This window comes from Pelodiscus sinensis, chromosome 1 (genome assembly GCF_049634645.1).
Source record: "Pelodiscus sinensis isolate JC-2024 chromosome 1, ASM4963464v1, whole genome shotgun sequence".
Taxonomy (NCBI): domain Eukaryota; kingdom Metazoa; phylum Chordata; order Testudines; family Trionychidae; genus Pelodiscus; species Pelodiscus sinensis.
In genome coordinates, this window is record NC_134711.1 from 44,900,551 (window position 1) to 44,923,999 (window position 23,449).

The 23,449-nt window shown below is 38.1% G+C and overlaps 1 protein-coding gene across 1 annotated transcript in view; it reads left to right on the forward strand.

The window, feature by feature from the left end:
* Positions 1–23,449, forward strand: part of CTTNBP2 (cortactin binding protein 2) — a 192,955-nt gene that overhangs the window by 85,842 nt on the left and 83,664 nt on the right. The window contains 3 exon segments of the mRNA XM_006122544.4: positions 2,896–4,546; positions 12,400–12,603; positions 15,971–16,070. Of these exon segments, the coding sequence (XP_006122606.3) occupies positions 2,896–4,546; positions 12,400–12,603; positions 15,971–16,070 (1,955 nt within the window).

A 23,449-nucleotide genomic window follows, 5' to 3' on the forward strand; every position in this document is an offset into this window, starting at 1 on the left:
TGCACAGCTACGTCTCTAACTGAGGCAACAGCCTGGGGATCAGGAGCAGACAGATCAAGTGCTCATGGGGAGCCAGCTTTTAAGCTAGCGCTTCCTGGGCACTGGCTCCCACTTTTCTCTCCCGCTTACTGCCTCTTATACAGAGGCAGCAAGTTGGGGGAAAATGCATGTAGTGAAGATTAACCAATAAGCTCCGGCTTATTGATTGATCATGTAGTCACCTACACAATGACATCCCTACCCCTGGCAGGCCACACTCACTATATTTACCTATGCCTCTGCAGGTATGAGTGATTGCAGCTCCTGCTGGCCACAGATTGCTGTTCCCAGCCAATAGGAGCTGCAGGAAGTGTTGTCCTGGTGCGTGCTACTTCCTGCAGCTCCCATTGTCTGTTAATGGCGATCTGTGGCCAACAGGAGCTGCAATCTCTAGTATCTGTGGAGGTGCAGTTAAATATGGTGGTGGCAACCCACTGGGCCTAACCCTGACAAAACATCGCCATTTTATTCCCCACCTGACCTGTATTCTCAAGGACAGTTCTAATGACAAAATGATAAATTGATATTTTTCTTTCTTTGCTGGTGTACTTTCTTTGACATATGCTACTATTCTTCACTTACCAATGCCTTCAGATTTCCTGTTCCCCTTTTTATGTTGCTGCTGAATACGCTATTGTTAATTAAAAACAAACTAGTTTGGGTCAATGGAAATGGGCAGGATGGTACTATGATGCTGAGTGTTGTTGTTAAACCATCATAGGGCTCCTGTCACTGGTAAATCTAGAGCTTTAGGTTTAGCCACTGCTACCTAAGGACCTCCTTTGATATGGAAAATCAAATTGAAACTTGTAATATAGGCATTTGATTAGTTGCAATGACATTGTTTTAACTTGATCATCTTCATGATCAGGCACATCAAGAAAATTTTACAATATGTAAAACCTTTGCCACAGTTGTCAACATATAGGGAGACAAGACCTTTTGATATTAGAATCTTTGCCTTTATACAGGAATGTATTCCTATTCTTCCACCCATCCAAATTTTTCACACTTGCTATCTGGTCACTCTATCAGCATCATACTCACCCCTGCCTGAGAGATACCCTTTTGCCTTCTCTCCTCATCTCAACTAAACAGAAAAATTTACAAGCAAGAGAACACTTTGGGGAGTTGAGAAAGGGTCTAACTAAGCTATCCTAAAAATATTATTTATTACCTTTAATACAAAATAATGGAGAGGTCTAATTAAATGAGGAAAAAACACACACGGGAACAAAGAAGACATTTCAGAAGCTGTCCAAGAACTGTCGTCTTCCACTGGGGGTAGACGTAGCGTAACATTAGGTAACAGACGGCTGGCTACTGAAAAGTCATCAGACTATAATGAGTTTCTTTTGCTAGCAACCAAGACCAAAACCCATTGATTTAAAGATGAAATGCTCCATATCCCATTACAAATCCCCTAGGCCATCTCATCCCCAGATTACAATTTATATGAAATATGCTTATTGTACAGTATCTTCTTACAACTCTGAAATTAGTGTTATTTATCATTGGGTTAAGATAAAATTGATCTTACTTCTGAACTAATCAGAAGTGCTGAAGTAAAACAGTTATTCCAAGTGAGCTCAATTTAAGTATATTGCTGTTTGCCCTGGTTTTCTATAGCTCCATGTTATTTCATCTGTGCAGCAAACTATTAATTGCTGGAAAATAAAAAAATCTAGCATGACAGAAGCAAGAAACAACTTTGTTACTGTAGCCAGACTGAAGCTTGTCTGTTTGCTAGCGCTAGACTTTTAGTTGCCTCTAAATCTTTTCCCAGATATAGTAGTACAGTAAAACTCCAATTGTCTGGCATCCAGTGGTCCGGCACTCCTGATGGTCCGGCACCAACTGGAACCCGGAAGTGCTCCGGCCAGCCGGACAATTGGAGCTGCTCTGTCCCTGGCTTCCCCAACTCTGCTGCTGCTGAAACTGACCTACGGCTGACTTTGGGAAGCCGGGGGCAGAGCAGCTGGGGTGCTGCTGGCTTGGTCCCGCAGTGCCGCCCCTCACCTGAGCCGCACTGCGGGACCAACCCAGCAGCACCCCAGCTGCTCTGCCCCTGGCTTCCCCAAATCCATCACTGCTGACCGGCAGCGGACTTGGGGAAGCTGGGGGCAGAGCAGCTGGGGTGCTGCCAGGTTGGTCCCGCAGCGCCGCCCTCTCCCATGCTGTGCAGTTCCCCGCTGACCCTCCCACCCCACCCCACCCCCCACATAGCCTCGCTTCTGGTGCTCTGGCATATCTGATAATCTGGCACCCCTCTGGGTCCTAAAGGTGCCGGATTATCAGACGTTTACTGTAATATTAAACAAGTACATGCACTTCAAAAATTGCTGGTTCTTGTTTTGTCTGTATATGTACCATAGGTAAAATTAACCTCTTTGTGGCAGATAAATACAATAAGGGGCAAAGACCGACCAGCATATTTTCCATGTGCTGGTCATGATGGTGTGATAAAGAAAGAGTTTCAGGCTGCATACAAGGATCATATCATAGGATCAAACTAAAAAAATTATAAGGATATTCAGTGAATGCAGAAAACTACTCTTTTAGTTTAGATGCTGAAGCACGAGTTTGGGTTTTTTTAAACCAAAATGATTTTTTCCTTGTTCATTTGAGTGAGTAACTGAAGAAAATCAGTTTTGGCTCAAAATTATTATTATTATTATTATTTATTATTTATTTGGTTTACTCTTTGCCTATATCCAATGGTAGAATACTGGAATTTGCTTAAGTAATCCATGCTCTTAAAAGATCGAAAAAGCATTGTAATGTTAATAACATACCATTTTGAAAAGCTTGTATTTTGTATGTTAATGAGAATTTACTTGTACATTTTTATTTTAGTTGGAAATGGAAAAGTCTCAGTTACAGATGCTTGAGCTGGAACATAAGAAGTTGTCCGCTCGTCTTGAAGAAGAACGTGGCAAGAATAAACATGTAGTATTGATGCTAGTGAAAGAATGTAAACAGTTGTCTGGCAAAATTGTAGAGGAAGCCCAAAAACTGGAGGAAATAATGTCAAAATTTGAAGAGGAGAAAAAAAAGGCTAATGAATTAGAGGAATCTCTTGCAGCTGAGAAACAAAGGAGTACAAAAATGGAAGCTCAAATGGAAAAACAGCTTTCTGAGTTTGACACAGAAAGGGAGCAACTGCGTGCCAAACTTAACAAAGAGGAAGCACATACCAGTGACCTCAAAGAAGAGAGAGATAAAATGAGAAAAATGATTGAGCAGTTAAAAAAAGAAAATGACAGTAAATCAAGTCTTTCTCTTACTTGTAGAAATAAAGATAAGGGTTTTGTTTCTGTATCTGTTGGAACAGAAATACTAACTTCAAGAACTATTGCCTGTCAGACAGATACAATGCCAATGGACATTAGCACTGAACATATTAGGAAGCTGCCTTTCACTGTGCCTGTAAAGCCTTCAGCTGTGAACTCTCTGGTTTCTGGTAACACAAAAATGAATGTATCCTCCACTGCGGCATTTGTGAAACCAGTCATTGATAGGCACTCTTCCTGTAGTGAATTGATTATCTCACCCACATCTCCTATTCTGACTCCAAGTCAAACCAGAATTGAGGAAAATGGACCAAGTACTGGCTCATCACCAGATTTAACAAATAGAACTTCCCCCATTCCAAGTAATGCTGCCCTTTCTGTTTCTCCAGCATCCAATATTACTTCTCAGAACTCACTAGCTTCTTCTGTGCACAGTTTACAGTCACAGTCAGCCAATGCTACTGTGCATCCAGGCCTAAATCCTAGAGTCCAAGCAGCTAGATTTAGATTTCAAGCTAATGCTAATGATCAAGACCAAAATGGAAACACTACCCAAAGCCCTCCATCGAGGGATGTGTCCCCCACTAGTCGTGACAACCTAGCTGCCAAACAGCTAGCTCGGAATACTGTCACCCACGTCCTTTCAAGATTTACAAGTCCTCAAGGTGGTACAACTTTGCGGCCTGGAACGTCACATTCAGTGGAAGTTGGCACCTATCCCCCAGTTGGTAGAGTAGGTTTAAAGACTCCCAATGTATCAAGAATTGACAGAGGAAATCCGCCACCTATCCCACCCAAAAAGCCAGGGCTTTCGCAAACTCCTTCTCCGCCACACCCACAGATTAAAGTTATTATGGATAATAGTCGATCCTCTAATATAGGTGCAAAATTTGAGAGCAAAACCATGATTTCACCTCCTTCTAGTTCTCCACAAGGGATCAGGGTAATAAATGAGGAAGTTATTTCTAAGTCCTCGCCACAGCTGCCACCAAAACCATCTATTGATATATCTGTGGCATCTGCAGGCTGTGCCATACCAGCCATGGCCACATCTCAGGTGGGTGCCTGGCCTTCCCCTGGACTGAACCAACCTGCATGTTCAGAAAGTTCGTTTGTCATTCCCACCACCATTGCCTGTAGTTCTTCCATAAACCCTGTTAGTGCTTCATCCTGTAAACCATATGATTCAGACAGCCTACTGGCAACAGCATCAGGTAAAGGGATCAATATACTTCATACTGTCTCCCTCTCAGAATGTTCTGTATCTTTTTCTCTGGGTTTATGTCAGTTGCTTTATTTATCTTTTACAGATTTTTCCTAAAGTGGAAATTTACATGTGTATTATTTTTCCCAAATTTCAGGGGTATGGGAATTTATCTTGCTTCATAATTTGTTTTTGTTTTTAATAAGCCAGTTTATTTTTAAGGAAGCCTTAAGTTTAGTGTATCCTTTATAAAACAGTGAAAATTAATGTTTTGAGCAGATTGGCCTTCTGAGCAGATATGCTGAGAGTATTCTGAAGTATTCCACATAAGGGAGATTCCTTAATAATACTTTGGCACTCTATAAGGGGAAGCTGAATATTGGAGCTCCACAAATCTGAATTAATTTTGAGAATTGTCTGTGTATAGTCTCTTTAAAGGTATGTGATGCTCCAATGCATCTGAGTTTTGTGGACCTTCTAGAAAACAGTGACTAACTGGGGCCATTTGATCTTCTTCTCATGGCACCAAATAATTTTATGGCAGCTTAGAAAAGGGCAGTCGTAGCCACCTTTTTAAACTTTGATGTCTTGCTGTATTTCTAGAGTGTGATGCATGCATTTGTCTCAGAAAGAGACTTGCTCCCAATGCTTAGCAGTTCCAGGTATTCTTCATAAAGAAAGCTTTATGATTTGTGGCCCTGATCCACCTTTGGCGCAACTGCTGAATCTGCCATCATCTTTGTTTCCAAATATGCCCTTTTGGGAAAAGGTCAGAACAAAAATAGCAACTATTAACCCATTTCTAGTCCAGAACTGCAAAGGGGAAGAGAACCGCTCAAAAAATGGTCAGTCAGTGCTGAGACCCTGTAGATCAGGAATAGTCAATGAGCAAACACAAGCCTAATCCAGACCATCAGATACTTTTGAAAGGACCCTGAAATCTTTTATTTATTGATAATTATCATCACTATTTATTCTTTTCTCTAGAGTCTGGACATTGACTCTACCTTGACAAAGATATGATACTAAATGATACCTTTGCAGCTGATGTTAAACTGCTCAAAATAGTTAAGACCAAAGCAAGCTGTGAAAAGCTTCAAAAAGATCTCACAAAACTAAGTGATTGGACAAGATGGCAAATGAAATTTAATGTTGATAAATGTAAAGTAATGCTCATTAGAAAAAATAATCCCAATTATATGTACAAAATGATGGGGACTAATTTAGCTATAACTACTCGAGAGAGATCTTGGAGTCATTGTGGATAGTTCTCTGAAAATATCCACTTAATGTGAAGCAGCAGTCAAAAAACAAACAGACAGAATATTAGGAATCATTAAAAAAGGGATAAAGAATAAAACAGAAAATATCTTATTGCCTTTATGTAAATCCATGGTATGCTGACATCTTGAATACTGCATACAGATGTGGTCGTCTCATCTCAAAAAAGATACATTGGCATTGGAAAAGGTTTAGAAAATGGCTACAAAAATGGTTAGGGGTTTGGAACGGGTCCCACATGGAGAGATTAAAAAGACGGTAACTGTTTAGCGTAGAAAAAAAGAGACTAAGGGGGAATGTGATAGAGGTCTATAAAATCATGATTGGTGTGGAAAAAGTAAATAAGGAAAAGTTATGTACTTGGTCCCATAACATAAGAACTAGGAGTCACCAAATGAAATTAATAGGTATCAAGTTTAAAATAAACAAAAGGAAGTTTTTCATCACACAGCGCATAGTTAACCTGTGGTATTTCTTGCCAGTGGATGTTGTAAAGACCAGGACTTTTCACAGGGTCAAAAAAAGAACTAGATAAATTCATGGAGGTTAGGTTCATCAATACTTATTAGCCAGGATGGGGAGGAATGGTGTCCCTCGCCCCTTTTTGTAAGAGGCTGGAAACGGATGATAGGAGAGGGATCACGTGATGATTCCCTGTTCTGTTCACTCCCTCTGGAGCATCTGGCATTGGCCACTGTTGGAAGACAGGATAGTAGGCTAGATGGACTGTTGGTCTGACCCAGTATGGCCGTACTTATGTGCTAAAGAAATGTGGATCTTGACAAAAATTTGACTTATTCCTGCTGTAGACACAAGCAGAGGTTCAGAGGTATGGTGCCATCAGTCTCTAGCCCTTAATATGCTTAGATGCCAAAGATGTCTTCTCTTTTATGAGATGATGTAAGATTCTGATGCTCCTGGTATTCTTCTCTTCCAGGAACAACTACTCTTTACCAATCAGTTCTTACAGCAAAGCCTCTTTCTAATCCAGGGTGTGAAACAGGAGATTTAGTATAAAACGACAATTCTAAGCACTGCCTACATCAGTCCTTTTGAAAGCTGGTATAGGCTTCAGGGTTTACCCTGGTATTCAGGGCCTCCCATTCTGCATCTAGCTGTAGAAGGCATTTCTGTAGTTTCTTGGAGTAAAATCTGCCAAACTTCCTTCCATAGTCACCCTTTAATTCTTAGGCTAAAAGTACATCTAAACTATATCCCTTTTTCGATAAAGGAATGTGAATTAGATGTATCGAAATTGTAAATGAAGCTGGGATTTGAATTTCCCGTGTTTCATTTACATAATGGAGACAGCGGCTTTTTTTTTTTTTTTTTGAAACGCCGCTTTTCGGAATAAAACCCGAGGTCAAGACGGGGATCATTCGACAGAAATGCCACATTTTAAAAGATTCTATAAACCTCATTTTTTGAGGGTTACAGGATCTTTCGAAATGGGGCATTTCTGTCGAACGATCCCCATATTGACCACGGTTGCCATTATGTAAATGAAGCACAGGAAATTCAAATCCCGGCTACGTTTACAATTTCAATATGTCTAATTTACGTCCCTTTATCGAAAAAGGGATGTAGTTTAGATGTACCCTAAGGCTACGTCTAGACTGCAAGCCTCTTTCGAAAGAGGCTTTTTCGAAGGATACTTTTGAAAAAGCCTCTTTCGAAAAAGAGCGTCTAGACTGCAAGCAGTTCTTTCGAAAAAGCAAGCCGCTTTTTCGAAAGAAAGCACCCAGGCAGTCTGGATGCTCTCTTTCAAAAAAGCCCTGTTTGCATTCAAGAACACATTTTTTCGAAAGAGCACTTTCGAAAAAAGGCGTTCTTCCTCGTGAAATGAGGTTTCCGCCATCTAAAGAAAAGCCGTGTTCTTTCGATTTAATTTTGAAAGAATGCGGCTGTAGTCTAGACACAGGTGAAGTTTTTTCGAAAAAAGGCTACCTTTTTCGGAAAAACCCTGGAGTCTGGACACAGCCTAAGAGAGTAAACTGAGGGAGCTCCCTTTCTCTTCCCCAACTAGAACTGTGTGGTCAGGAGACCACAAAATACCAGGTCATAAACCCACCACTCCTCACTCTTCTACTACTAAGAGTTAGTGAGCTGCAGGATTAAACTTCAGATATCTGCTACACTATATTTCATGGAAACAAAGCTGTCATACATTCATTTTATTACCAATAGCTGTGTGTGAATGCCACACAAATCAGATGATAAATCAGGATTTTCCAGACCTCATTTGAATCCAGGGGAAGTTAGATTCCATACTGTTGTTTGCATAAGACAAAAACATTCAGGAAACTGACTGCAGGACAGAAGCCATCTTTATATAAATTTTATTAGCTTGGATTAGGCTACATATTAAGGGCTGTTTTACATATTAATTAGGTGAGAATACATCTGGCTCTGTAGGTCATTCCACTGTGACTAAGGCAGTTTTGATAGTATATCTCACTATGTGTAGAAATCTGTCAGTCTACTACCTAGTATTCTTAATTTATGTTTGTTACTCATGCATCTTCCGGGTGAACCTGCTGTACAACCTTAGCTGAAAGCCTGCACTAAGTTCCAGAGGTCCCAGATTCGATTCTGTACATCTCGAGAACATTTTTTAGACATTTGTGGCATCTAGATATGATTCTTGCTTCATCAAACAGAGCTAGAAACTGACGTGAAGAGGTGTTCAGTGACTTGCCTGTGATCCCCCAGCAAAAGACAGCGATGACCGAATTTGTGGAAGTCCCTTGTTTTAAACTTTTAACCATACTTTCCCTTATGTGTATTTGTGTTCCTTAAATGTGGGGCTTGATAAGGAAGTTAATCTATATATATTTTTGGCATATACTATAAGAGCACTAAAATTTTATGTACAGGATGCTGTACAAACATGAAAGATATGGTCCCTGCCTTGAAGTAGCTTAGGTTTAATAAAGGTAAAGGTAAAACAGACAGGTGGTGGTTTGTTTGGTACATGTGACTAGATCTAAATAACACTTTTTTTATTTACAATAAAAAACCACCTGACAGTCTTTGTAACCACCTGACAGTCTCTTTTTAAACTCTATCCCTTATTTATCATTTGCACTTATTCTGTCGTCGTAGATTTTTCACTCTTTGAGGCAAAAACTGTTTTCTAGTTTTTGTATAGCACCTATCATATTGTAGGCATTACTGAAAATAAAAAACAGTATTTAGATTTCCAAATTCTCTGGCCACAGATTCAGTTTTTAAACGTTACATTCAGCTTTATTTAAATCTTATTTGTTTAATCTTTGCACAGAATGTTCAGTATCTTAATTTGTATCAGAAAGATTTAACTAACATTTAAAAATTAGTATGCTGAAATGTTTGTATTTTACTGTACAGTAAGTGCTGGTGAAAATAAGTCAAAATTTGTTAGTAGCATTCAAAAACATAGTAAGTCTGATTACTTTGATAGGCTCAGATGGAAATGTGATGTGTTTACTGACCTGTTGAGAAACATCACTTATTTTCCTTTTAATGCAGAGTCAGGAGAAGTGAAACAAAGTCTGATCACTGAATTGTTTTTCTTTCATTAATGGCTATCAATTCTCCTGGTTAGATCTGTTTCTGTACAATGCAGCATTGCTTTAAGAAACATTTCAGTAGTGTCACTGTTTATGGTGGAGTGTTTTGGTTCTAAGAACAAAAAGTACTGTGATATAGCATAAAAGATTACAAGTTGCTTCAGTAGTATTTCCTTTTACATCAACATGGCAGATATAAATACAGCAGAGAAAAGAACTCCCCTTTTGTCATGTATGTTGAACAAGGCATATGAAAAAGTGAAAGTATACTCTAGCATTTCTAATTTGTTTTGATTCCTAAATATACATGGATTGGACTTCCTAGAGATATACATGTTTAAAACTGAAATGTTATAATTATTTGGATTTCCATACCCCTGGGATTTCTTCTTTATTTTTCTTCTTGGTTTTGTGCTTTAACATCACTCTTCATTCAGAATATGTATTTATTCAGTTCATTGCAACATTGATTAATTTTCCTTTGTATGTGATTGGCTTAGTAAGTAAATGGGATGTGAGGAGAGATTGATCTGGGCTTTGAAATTAACCATCTCCACATTCTGAAGCTGATGCCAGAAGCTGTTTTTCTATCCCTCTGCCCTTCATCACTGCATGCCCTGCTAGCTGTTACAGATGCTTCACTTTTGCATATGAGACAAAATACCTTACTGATATTTCCTAACCTTATTATATAGTATTTTGGATGAGTACAAATCTATTATGCTGCTTCCCAATGATAACTGAAGTTAAAATACGCATTTATGTAATTACTTGGTTTGTAAGTTTTATGCAATAGTAGTTTTTTATCCATTCTAAATCTAGCACAGGGCGCTTCATCAGTGGAATGCAACAGTATATTTACCCTCTCAAGAAGCTGAAAATTATAATAAAATCCCAGTTGTCTAGTTACAGTAACACACAATAAGCATTCTTTCTCTGCTATTAATGTTGCTACTGAAGAATCTTGTGCTACTTTTCAACAAAAGCAGAAATCTCAGAAATGTTAATATTTCAAAATGGCTTGGCATAGTGAACCTTACTTTTTCAGTAAAGTGTCAAGCCCCTATCCTCTCTACGTCCCAGTATCCAAAATCACTTCAGCAAAACAAGATTAATTTCTAAAATGGTAAAAGCAAGTTCAAACAAAGAAGATTAACATCTAAGGGGAAGTTCATATACTAGAAACATATATAAGCAGCAGTATCAAAAACATAGTGAAATCCAATAAAATCAGACAATACCTTTGTTTTAGTCATAACAAAATTTTACTTACAGAAATGGTTTAAACAAAGTTAAGCTTATGAGGTGATACAAAGCTGAAACAATGGAAAGAAAAACAGTTTTCATAATTGTATTTTATTTTTCTTTCCATTATTCCTCAGTCATTTTTGGACCTGGTAAGAATAAATGTGCACAAACATCTGAACTGCTGGTTTAGTATACATAGTACATAGTATTTCTGAATTCTTAAAAGGTGTAATTTGATATTTTTTTGTAAAGCAAAAATAGTTCTAGAGGATTTTTCTGTGATCTAAAAAGCACAAGATACAGAATTTATAAGAAGCAATTTAAATTGTATGGATCTTATTTTGTAAAACTTAGGTTCTCTTTTGTAGCCTATTTTTTAAAAAAGGAGCAAAACTACCTATGTATCTTTATACAACTTCAAAATTAGCCTTCCGTTTGAAGTATTATACAGTATAACTTTAAAAACTGAGATGAGTGCTGATATACATGGTAGTGGTTTTTATAGTTGCCTACGTATGAATATTTAATAAAATGAGTGATAAGTTAATTTAGTCTTCTGAGAATACTGCAAATAAATGTTATTCTGTGAATCTATTTAATAGCAACATTTATTTTATTATGAAATTACTATCAGCCTAAAATTGCCTGATTTAAAAAAAAAGTAATTATTTTGGTTAGTTTCCAATGGGAATTTGACTATGTACTTTGTTATACAGGTACTATCAGATTTCAGCATAATTTCATGTGTTGGTGCACATGCACAAATAGAGTAATATAGTCAAAAAAGGAAAAATGGTATGACTTTTCATTTTCAAAGGGTAAAATACGTGTGTGTACATACACACTTATACTTTTCAATTGTTTTTCCTATTCTTTTGCAGTCTTTTGATCAAGGAAGAGTACATAAAGTCTTCCATACTATATGCAGCAGACTTCATGCATTTAACAAACTCTCCTCTAAAGCTGCTAAGTAATAATATGTGGAATGTCTAACAAAATAACTCCTAAGATTTCTGAAGCTCTGTTCTGTAGATTGTCGTTTTTACTGGATGACTTGAAAGCTTTTATCAATAATTGTGATATAACTAGCTACTAATTCTACATAGACTCTTCTCTCAAAATAGAAATCACAGTACTGCTGAGTAAAATGAACATATATCTTGAGGTACAGTTCAACAACAAATATGTACATTACAGGGTTCTGCAACCTTTATGTTGAACTGGCCCTTTAATTCTTTATTTTAAAAATATAACTGAAGCATTTTGAACCAAATCTTCTGTCTTATCTGGCTCTGATGCTTTTTCAGGTTTAAACATTATCTATTAAGTTAAGATTTTGAAGAAAAAACAATTTTGTAGATGAAAATAAAAAAGCACTTACCTATATGAAAATGTCTGAAATTATTTTAATTTAGATACAGTTAAACTAAAACCAGAATTGTATATGATTTTCATTAGTTTTTTTTCTTCTTATTATAATAATAGAAATTATGGACTGTGGAAACTGATGTTTCCCAAAATGTGTTTATATTAACCCATGATGATAGCATCCTGTTAATTTTAGTTAACAATGAACTTCTTACCACTGTATGTGACTTTAATTTATCTTTTAGTGTAGGGACAAAAATAACATTACAAGAATCGTACTAAACTGTAACTGAGCCTGTAACGTCGATGAACCTGTTTAGGATTTGTTTTATATATTTTAATTTCTCAAAAATAATGCACAGCCTTAATTTTATTCATATGTCTTCCCTCTAACATCTGTCACTTTAACTCGCAGGCTGGTCTCCCTCCCTAACCCCTTTGTTAATGAGTGGTGGTCCTGTCCCCCTGGGTGGCAGGCCCACCCTTCTTCACCAAACTGCTGCCCAGGGAAATGTCACTTTATTGTCAATGCTGCTTAATGAAGAAGGATTGGACATTAATTATTGCTGTGATGATGGTTATTCTGCCTTGTATTCTGCTGCTACGAATGGACATACAGGTAAGCGATTCACAGTTTTATTAAATGATATAGATAAAGGCTGTGTCTACACTGCACCCCTTTTCCGGAAAAGGGATTCAGATTAGACACTTCGGAATTGTAAATCCGCGGGGGATTTAAATATCCCCCGCGGCATTTGCATTTACATGGCTGCCGCTTTTTTCCAGCTTGGGGATAAGCCGGAGAAAAGCGCCAGTCTAGACGCCCTTTTCCGGAGGATTCCTACTTTCAAGTAGGAATAAGAAATCCTCCGGAAAAGGGCTTATTTTCCGGACAATCGCATCTAGACTGAGCCAACATCTGTTTGAAGGTTGAAGAAAAGACTTCTATTGAGTAGGCTTCTGATTAGATATTTAGTCTTTAAAGTGTCATAGGACTCCTCGCTGTTTTTGCATAAATTATAAATTTGAGCAAAATCTCAGTTGATATGGACTTCATATATAAGTCTGTCAGTGATTTTCTGTGGAAGGGATCAGGGATTTCATTATTAGTATGAAATTCAAAAGTGCTGATGATCTAGCAGTTCCTACTGATCTCTGAGGGTATGTCTACACTACCCCGCTAGTTCGAACTAGCGGGGTAATGTAGGCATACCGCACTTGCAAATGAAGCCCGGGATTTGAATTTCCCGGGCTTCATTTGCATAAGCGGGGAGCCGCCATTTTTAAAACCCCGCTGGTTCGAACCCCGGGCAGCGCGGCTACACGGGGCACGAACTAGGTAGTTCGAACTAGGCTTCCTAGTTCGAACTACCGTTACTCCTTGTGAAATGAGGAGTAACGGTAGTTCGAACTAGGAAGCCTAGTTCGAACTACCTAGTTCGTGCCCCGTGTAGCCGCGCTGCCCGGGGTTCGAACCAGCGGGGTTTTAAAAATGGCGGCTCCCCGCTTATGCAAATGAAGCCCGGGAAATTCAAATCCCGGGCTTCATTTGCAAGTGTGGTATGCCTACATTACCCAGCTAGTTCGAACTAGCGGGGTAGTGTAGACATGCCCTGAGAGTTTGGATATTCATTTTTACTCTTGACATAACTAATGAGAGAGTTCTACAGAATTAATGGAGACATCATTCTTAAATATTTGCCATAATTACTGTAATATAAGTCTTATAAGATTATATAGCTACATATAAACTGTAAGCTTTAGGTAGTAGATTCTTGTTTTTTAAAACAAGTAGTATATTGTAGTTGTTTTGATTCCTACAACATCTTCTTTCTGCTTTCTACGCAAATACTGTCCCCAACTCTTGTGCATGCATTTTGTTTTTGAATGAATGCTGGAAAATAGATTTTACCATTTGGCCTCAGCATTGAGCTAGTCCACTCAGGTAGCTACATTATGTTGATAGTATCAAGCATTCATTCAGACACTGGAAGTGACAGAAGGAGGAAGAATAAAATGGTAAACCTCGCTGCAAAACCCAGGAGATATCCCTTGGAACCAGCTATAGAAAATTATGTGCATTAACTGTACTTGGTATACAGCTTCAACAGTGATGCATGCCCCTTAAATATTTAAGATTCCTAGAAATACCTCTGTTGCCCTTTTTTTTAATTACTTTCACCATAACCGCTATCAAGGACTTTTTGAAGGAGCCAGAAAGCATGCTGGTCATACACCTAGAACTGCTTTAAGGAAACCTTTTTTCATTTTATTCAAAGGAGATTTATAAAGTTGGTAAGAAGGAATTCATATTTTTAATTGAATAGATATTTGAATTAAGATGGGGATGGGTGAAGGAAAGACAGGAAAGAAGTTGTGATGGTATTGGCATTTGTCAGAGCAGTACTACTGAGAAATAATTGAATATCTGAGGTTTTTTTAATTGGAATTCCATGGTAAATATTAGTTTTAGGCAAAGTAGCTGTGTGAGGGCTTCTTGATGATTTTTAAGACTTTCAAATAAACATTCTAGTATAGAAGTAGCTTATCGTGGATGGGATATTCAAAAATAGACTCCTAGTTAGGCTTTTAGTTCCTTACTCTGGCTCACAAAAGTTTGACCTCAATTTCAAAAGTGCTAAGTATCCAGTAAGTCTCAGGCCAGGTTTACAATAGACCCGGAGGCTTGTCTTAAGGTATGCAACTCCTGCAATGTAAAATACATAGTTGGAGTCAGCTTACCTTAAGCCAAGCTTTGTGCCATCCCCACAGCAGGAAGCTGATGGGAGCAAATACTCCTGTCTGCTTGGCTTTCTTTACTTATTGCAAGAGCAGGAGTACCAGCTGCCAGGAAGGGCACCCTTTGAGTTCACTTCAGTGAGTTTAGTTAAGACTCTCGTTAAGACTTGCTAAATCAATCTCCAGAAGATTGATCACAGCAACATCTATCTTCTGTGGAATGAAGACAAGGCCTCAGTGACTTCAGTGTGAGGTTTTGAGCTCTCGGTATCTTTAAAAATCAAATCAGTTATATGGGTAAATAAGGTTTGGCTCTGGTTTTTTTAAATCTTGTTCCTTGATGTTTGGTGATTTATGCAGTCATTCCATAATACTCACTTAAACATTTCAGAGAGTGATAATCAGAGGAAAATATGCTTTCAGAAGTGAATAAAAATGAATTTCACTTGTCAAAACTTTGGTTTTTTGATTTGAGCACATTAATGTTCAAAAATTTGGGGCAGGAGATTAAATCCAGGATTTTCCTTCAGAAAAGGGGGAAGTTACAGAAGAACCTCAGAGTTACAGACATCTTGAGTATGCAGGTTGTTTATTATTCTGAAATGTGTGTAATTCTGACTAAAATGTTATGGTAAATTTTGCAAAGAACAACAGCTGTACATTAATATATCTCTGAAACTTTACTATTCAAAAGAAAAATACTGCTTCCCCTTTATTTTTTAAAAGTGCACTTTTAACACAGTACTGCATACTGTTTGCTTCACCACCACCACCACCTTCCTTCTGCTGCCTGATTGTATACTTCTGGTTCCAAATGAGGCGTGTATTTGACTGGTCAGTTCATAAATCTAGTGTTCTGAACTATGGAAATTTTTCTTCTAAGAAATATACTTTGAGCAGGCTATGTACTTTCTTACATTTTAAATGTGTGTAGATGGCATTCTAATCTCTTGTGGAAGAAAAAGCAGAAAAATGATATAATTACTATATACTTTAAATATCTTGAATGAATTTGGCTGTGGAATGGATGAATCATTTTCATTTTCTACTGTTTAATTTAACAAGTTATTTTGGAAATTGTTCACTAAGTTTGCAAGTGCAGTTCAGTTGTAACATCATCCCTAATATGATGTAATTTTAGAGCATTCTGACACCTGTGGACTTTTTTTAACTAATCAACTACATGCTCTCGTTTTAATCCTTCATTTTTCCTGTTGCATCAGCCTTGATTTGTGTTTAATTAATAGATTGTGTGAGATTGCTGCTGACTGCAGAAGCACAAGTTGATGCTGCTGATAAAAATGGCTTTACACCCTTGTGTTCAGCAGTTGCTCAGGGACATTTCAGGTAAGTGTCATAAGACTTTTTCATGAAACTGTAGTACAGTACTCTTTAAGCATTATATTTTTAGCTGTAGTTGTGCTTTTATCCTATATTTGAAGCAAAATACTAACGCTGTCAAACAATTACATTTATTTGTGAGTAATTGTGCTGTTAAATAATAGAATAGCATTTACATATTTTTGGATATTTTCTACATTTTCAAATATATTGATTTCAATTACAACACAGAAAACAAAGTGTACAACACTCACTCATATTTATTTTTTATTACAAATGATTGCACGGCAAAAAACAAAAGAATTTTTTTTTCAATTCACCTAATACAGGTGCTGTTGGCTAATTTCTTTATCATGAAAATGCAATATACAAATGTAGACTTATGTACAAAAAATGCATTAAAAATATAACCATGTAAAACTTTAGAGCCTGTAAGTCCACTCAGTCCTATTTCTTCAGCCAGTGGCTCAGACAAACAAGTTTATTTACATTTGCAGAAGATAGCACTGCCTGCTTCTCGTTTACAATGTCACCTGAAAGTGAGAACAGGTGTTCACATGGCATTGTTGTAACTGGTGCCACAAGATATTTGTGCGAGATGCCCTAAAGATTTCATATGTCCCTTCATCCTTCAGTCACCATTCCAGAGGACGTGTACATGCTGATCACAGGTTTTCCTCGATACTGATCCAAAGCAGTGCAGACTGACGCATGTTAATTTTCATCTTCTGAGTCAGATGCCACCAGGATATTAATTTTTCTTTTTTGGTGGTTTGGGTTCTGTAGTTTCCACATTAGTGTTGCTCTTTCATGACTTCTGATAGCATGCTATATTTCTTTTAAAATGCATTTTCTTTGCATTTTATAAAATCTGCAATGAAAGTGTTCTTGAAATAAACAATGTGCTAGTTCATTACCTGAGACATTAAATATATGGCAGAATACCAGTAATATGGAGCCGGACGCATACAGTTCTCTCCCAAGGAGTTCATTCACAAATTTAATTAACAAGTTATTTTAATGAGCATTATCAGCATGGAAGCATATGGTCTGGAATGGTGGCTGAAACATGAGGAGGCATATGAATCTTTAGTGCATCTGGCACATAAATATCTTGTGAAGCCAGCTACATCAGTGTCATATGAACACCTGTTTTCACTTTCAGGTGACACTGTAAATAAGAATGGTCAATATTAGCTGCTAAAAATGGATTGTCTTACTGATTGGCTGCACAAGAAGTAGGACTGAGTGGGCTTGTGGTTTGTGAGATGCTAAAGTGGTGGTTGGTTTTTTTTGTGCAGTTATGTAACAAAAAATCTACATTTGTAAGTTGCACTTTCAGGATAAAGAGTTTGCACTATTTGTATCAGATTAATTGAAAATTATTTTTATCATGTTTATAGTGCAAATATTTGTAATCAAAATAATATTGTGAGCACTTACATTTCAATTACAACATAGAATACAAGTGTATATCTATTTGAAAAAGTAGAAAACATCCACAAATATTTATTACATTTCAATTAGTATTGTTTAATAGTGCAATTTTTAAAATCATGATTAGATTTTTTAGTTAAATGCAATTAATTGATAGCACTACAAAATACCCAATCTCATAGTAATGTAACATTCTGGTTGAGAATGTAAACAAATTTCTATGTTTCCCATTGTAGCTTTAATTTGACCACTCATGGTGCACCTGTACTATTTGTAATGGCACCATGACAATTACAGTTTCCATGGGGACAATAAATTTGAATTTCCTGACTTTTTTATATACACATTGTTAGCTATAATGCTGTATTAATGTAGGCTTTTGTATTCATTTTCGTTGTTTGATTTTTCTAAAACAAAAAGGAGAAAGAGAGAGCCAAAAGGAAGACGTGATTCTACACTCCAATGGCCTCAGTGTGGATGGCCTGTAGGATTAATTAAATTTTCATTTATTTTGTAGTTTCTTGGGTTTTGTTTTCTTTGTTTTTAAGAGAAAAACATGTAATTTATCCAGATATATGTATTACTTAGTCTGTAATCTCATGGTCTTATTGCTGCTATTTTTGTTTTCTCCAAACCATTCCACCCCCACTGTCTCCATTTGCCACACCCAGCTATTGTATGTTGTCATGATGTAAACTCATCTGAGCAGGGACTGCCTCTTTCTATGTGCTGCACACAGCCCAATAGAATCCCAATTCTGAGCACTATTTTACAGATAATAGCCAAATGATATGCTATTTAATGTTAAATTTGTAAATTTACAGAAACTAGAATAGGATATGCAAGAAACCAGTACATCCTGTCACTAAAATGGATGCCTTTCAGATACTTGTAAATATGAAACTATTCATTTCTGCTGCTCACCCTGTCAACATTTGGGTAGTTATGGCTCTGTTGTACTTGTGGCTCAGCACAGCTTATGCTATTTCTGCTCCTGAGGGCTATTTACAAGGCTTGACATCCCTAAATATTTCTTGTTTCTCCATCTTTTCTGATGTCTTGAACATGGATTGCCTTATCATGACATGTAATAAAACAAAGCCAGAAATATAAAAATAGTGCTGAGAGGCTAAGTAATTTCAATAATGCTTTAGATGTTGATCATTTTAAATTTCCTACTTTGAAGAATTCTCCCATAGGCAATGCAATAGTGTACTCTGTCCGTCCTTTCTCTCCGCATTATACAGTCAGTGCTGCTGCTGTACTAAGAATCTGAAGTTAATGACAGTGATGGACTATTAGTATTGGCTAGTGCCAAGATAGCATAGCATGTTTGAGGCAAGTTTCTTAGTATGTATGCCAATTAACCTTTTTCTTGAACTGTCACAACCTTGTATCAGCCATAGATGTAGTGTTTTGAGCAAAAATGGACAGTTCTTCTAAATTGTTTGGCAGCTTTTGTTTGGATTGAAAAAATGTCCACTAAAAACTGAGATCACCAAACTCATTTTACTATTGTCCCAAACCAGATTTTGATCCTGAACTTCCAAAGGTGACAGTTAGTTCATAAACTCTTGTACCACCTAGAGTCTAACATGCCCTTTTGTTATCCGGTCACCCAGTTTTGTGAGATTCCTTTATAACAATTTGCATTCTTGAATCATTTTGTATTGTCTGCAAACTTTGCCACATTACTGTTTTTCCAGATCATTTATGAAAACAGACCTTTTGGGACCCTATTTACCTTTTTCAATTCTGAAAACTCCTGCTGGTTGAGGCACTGCCAACATGATATTAACAGCCAGACACATCCAAGAAAAATGTAGAGAGAAACATCAGGATCTCTGCATGATTTTTATTTACTTGGCCAAGGCATTCAACACGGGCTTTGGAAGGTACTTGTGTGAATTGGCTGTCCTGAAAAATTCATTGCCATAGTTCGATCCTTCCAGGAGGGTGTGATGGGTCATGTCCTTGGCAATGGAGAGACATTGGCACCTTTTGAAGTTTTAAAAGGTACAAAGCAATCCTATGTCCTTGCTCCTCTGTTGTTTAGCATCTACTTTTTGACAATGCTGTTAAGTTAGTTTCAAGGATTGCAAGTTGGGCATACCTATTTAATATCAAACTGGCGGCATTTTCAGCCTCTGAAGACTTCAAGCTCATACCAAAGGGTTCACTACAACTGTCTGTGTCCTCCTGTTTGCTGATGACTGTGTACTGTTGGCTCATTCAGTTTAAGATGTACAGAAGCTTTTTGATCATTTTGCCACCTCTACTCACCTGTTTTGGACTCACTGTGATCCTTAAGGAGACAGAGGTTATGTCTCAACCTCTTCAGAAAGAGCCCTGCACTTAGGTGATTACTGCTGCTGATACTGTTCTTAGGGCTATGGACAAGTTCTGCAATTTGGAAGTGTACTGTCCTCCCAACATAAATGTTGATGATTTACCAAACACTTATGGAATGACCATGGTGTTAAACTGCTATCTTCATAAGAAATTTATTGGGCAGTTGTCCTGACTATTGTGCTGTATGATTTGGAGTCAGGTACCATATATTGCTGCCACATTTTGAAACTTGGTTCCATATGCATTGCCTCAGAAAGATTGCCCACGTGAATTGGTGAGACAGAACTCCAAACTTGGAAGTCCCTTACACTGTGTGATGTCATGGGCCTGGAAGCAGGGCTTCTGAACAAACTGTTTTGATGGATTAGTCATGTTATGAGGATGGATGACACACAGATACCGAAGGTGATCTTCTATGGCCAGCTTGTTTGTGGAAATGCTCTACTGGTAGTCAGTATAAACCTTATAAAGAAATCTTAAAGACCAACCTCAAGTCATGCGGCATATCTCCTGGTGATCTGGAAATGATAGCTCAGGACAGACTGTTCTGGCAGCAAACTATTGCAAATGCTTTGCGAGTCAACCTATCTAGATACTAATATTCTAAAGTTAATCTTCAGAAAAGGGTAGGATTCTAAAAGAGTGTACAGCACCCACAAGTGGTGGATTTGTATGTGACATCTAGGATTGGATTTGCTGATTGAGGATTGGCTTTGTCGTGCATCAGCTGAGTCATAGAATATGAGATCCATTGATTGAAAGCTCAGTCTAAACAGAATTCTGAAAACTGACCATTTATTCCTAACCTTGGTTTTCTATCTTTTAACCTTGAGAGGACCTTCACTCTAATTTCATGACTTTTTACCTTGCTTAAGAGCCTTTGGTGAGCAGCCTTGTCAAAGATTTTCTGAATGTGCAAGTAAACCATATCTATTGTATCATAATTGTCCACATTTTTTTTACCTCAAAAAAAATTGTAATAGATTGATGAGGCATGATTTCCCTTTACACAAGCTGTGTTAAGTCTTCCCTAAAAGACTGTGTTCATCTCTATGCCTGATAATTCTTTTCTATAGTTTCAATCAATTTACACTTGGTACTAAAGTTGGGCTTACTTGCCTTTGGAACTTTTTAAAAAAATCAGTTTAATTTAATTTAAAAAAATTAGCTATCTGCCAGTCACTTGGAACAGAGTCTGATTTAGGCAGTAGATTACATACCTAAGTTAGTGGTTCTACAATTTCATATCTGAGTTTTTTTCAGAACTCTTGAGTGAATACCATCTGATTATAGTAACTTATTGCTGTTTAGTTTATCGGGTTCTTTTTCTAAAACTGCTTCTGTCTACACCTAAGTTTAGGACAGTTTCTCAAAATTGGTAGCAGAAAAGAATGACTCAGATGTGGGAATCTCTCTCACATCCTTTGCAGTGAAAACTGATGCAAAGAATTCATTTAGCTTTTCTGAAATATCCTTGTCTTCCTTGAGTGTTCCTTTAGCACCTCAATCATCTGGTGATTGCAGTGAGTATTTGGCAGGGTTCCTGCTTCTAATAAACTTAAAAACTATTTTTTGTGTGTGCCTTTTGCTAGTAGTTCTTTAAATTCTCTTTTGACCTGCCAATTATTCTTCAGCTGGCTACAGGTGTATATTCCACTTGGGTGTGTGAGCCCCTGGCACACAGAAACTGTAGAATTTTGCTTAGTAGTGCCCTTTGGGAAGGCAAAAACACTCTTTAGACTTTGTAACCTCTCTGATGGCTGTCTCCACCCAGATGGCTGCCTCTAAGGATGTCACCACCCAGACGCCCTCCCCATCTCTTTTTCAGTGACTTTTGCTTGCATCTTAGTATTCTGTTTGTAATTTACCTCATGCCCACTCTCCAGTTAAAAAATAAAGTCACTCAGGTAGAATACAGTCAACTCTGGAGTCTTCCGTGGGGTGGCCATTTAATCTGGTACCAGCAATATGGGTCTCTTTACTGGACATATCAACACCATTGATTTTTCAAGCAGCTGCTGATTTACTTTGCCTCTCTTTGCCAGACCTGCATGTAATACTGGAGCCCTCAGCTCAAGTGGTATCTTCTGAGATCTGTGGACCATCTGAATTGATTGCTTCACAATGCGGGCTGTTTAAGGCATCTCAGGGACTGCTTAAAAATCATATTGTGGAGATAATACCACTCTACCTGTTGGCACCGAAGGCTGTGGTGTTAGTGCAGATTCCAGCTTTGGCTATGGAGACAATATCAGCTTCTACAGATCTAGTACAGGCCAGAACTACAAATGCATTAGCAGCCTCTACTTCGATACCAGTGTCTGTTCCAGTATTGAGTGGTAATGCTGTGTCTCTGACACTGCTGGTACTCATGACTTCGACTGCTCTGATTTTTTTTTTCTTTTTTTGGCGTCGCCAGTGTACTTCCAATGAGATAAGACACAGGATGGCTCTGTGATGCTAGCAGACCATGTGCCAGTTCATGCCAAGCTCCTGGGTTCCAACACGACACTTATAGATAAATAACTGGAAACTATTATTTAAAGGGCATTACATTTATAAAAATGTGTTTACTTATAAGATGTTGCATGTATTAATTTTACTTAATATCTGGACTCTGTATTGTATAGATACACTGAGAGCTGGTCTACAGTGCAAATTTGCATCAGTGCAACTGTACCAATGCAACTATGCTGCTATGGCATGTCTGAGACCTGGAAATAAAAGGCTCTGCATTCCATCTGTTGAAATCCCCAGAAATGTTCCCTTTAATTTTTTTTCAGCCATGTGCAGAATAACATTTTGTTATGTGCACCAAGATATGTGCAGATGTGCAGCACCAGTAGAAACCTATGCTGTGGGTGCTGTGGTCACTCTGCTAATCAGTTGGGCGGCATTTGAATCCCTCCTGGGAAGCCACCCAAGTGCTCAGTTTACAGGGAACACTGGTTCCCAGTCCCTGTATATTAAGTTATAACACTGCAGAAATTCTCTTACTAAGCCAGTTGTGCAATCAACCCTCTTTCCCTCCCCTAACCGTGCATCCATTTTATACTCTCTTTAAAAAGTGGAAAGAGCAATTCTGGTGAAGATTCTCTAAGGCAGTGGTCTTCAACCTTTTTATACCCAAGATCACTTTTTAAATTTCAGGGCAAGCCACGATTTACCCCATCCCTTCCTCAAGACCCCACCCCTTCCTTAGGCCCCGCCCTCTCTATCCCCCTCCTCTCCATCAGTTGCTGTCTCCAGCCCTTACGCACTCTCACTGCGTTGAGACAGGAGGTGTGAGCTCTGGGGTGGGAATGAGGGATTTGGGTGTGAGAAGGGGTGAGAGGTGCAAGCTCTGGGAGGGAAGTTGGATGGAAGAAGAGGTGGAGAAGGAGATGCTGTCTTGGGGAGGGGACTCCAGGCTGGAGAGTGTTGGGGTCAGGTGGAAGGTTAGGGTGCTGAGCAAGCCGCAGACTTGTGGATATAGGGGTGCAGGAGTTTGGGTTGGGAAGTATGAGGGGCTCAGGGCAGGAGGGTTGGGAGTATGATGGGCTCAGGGCACAGGTTTGCGGTGTGTGGCTATGGCAGGAGTGTTGTAGCACAAGAGT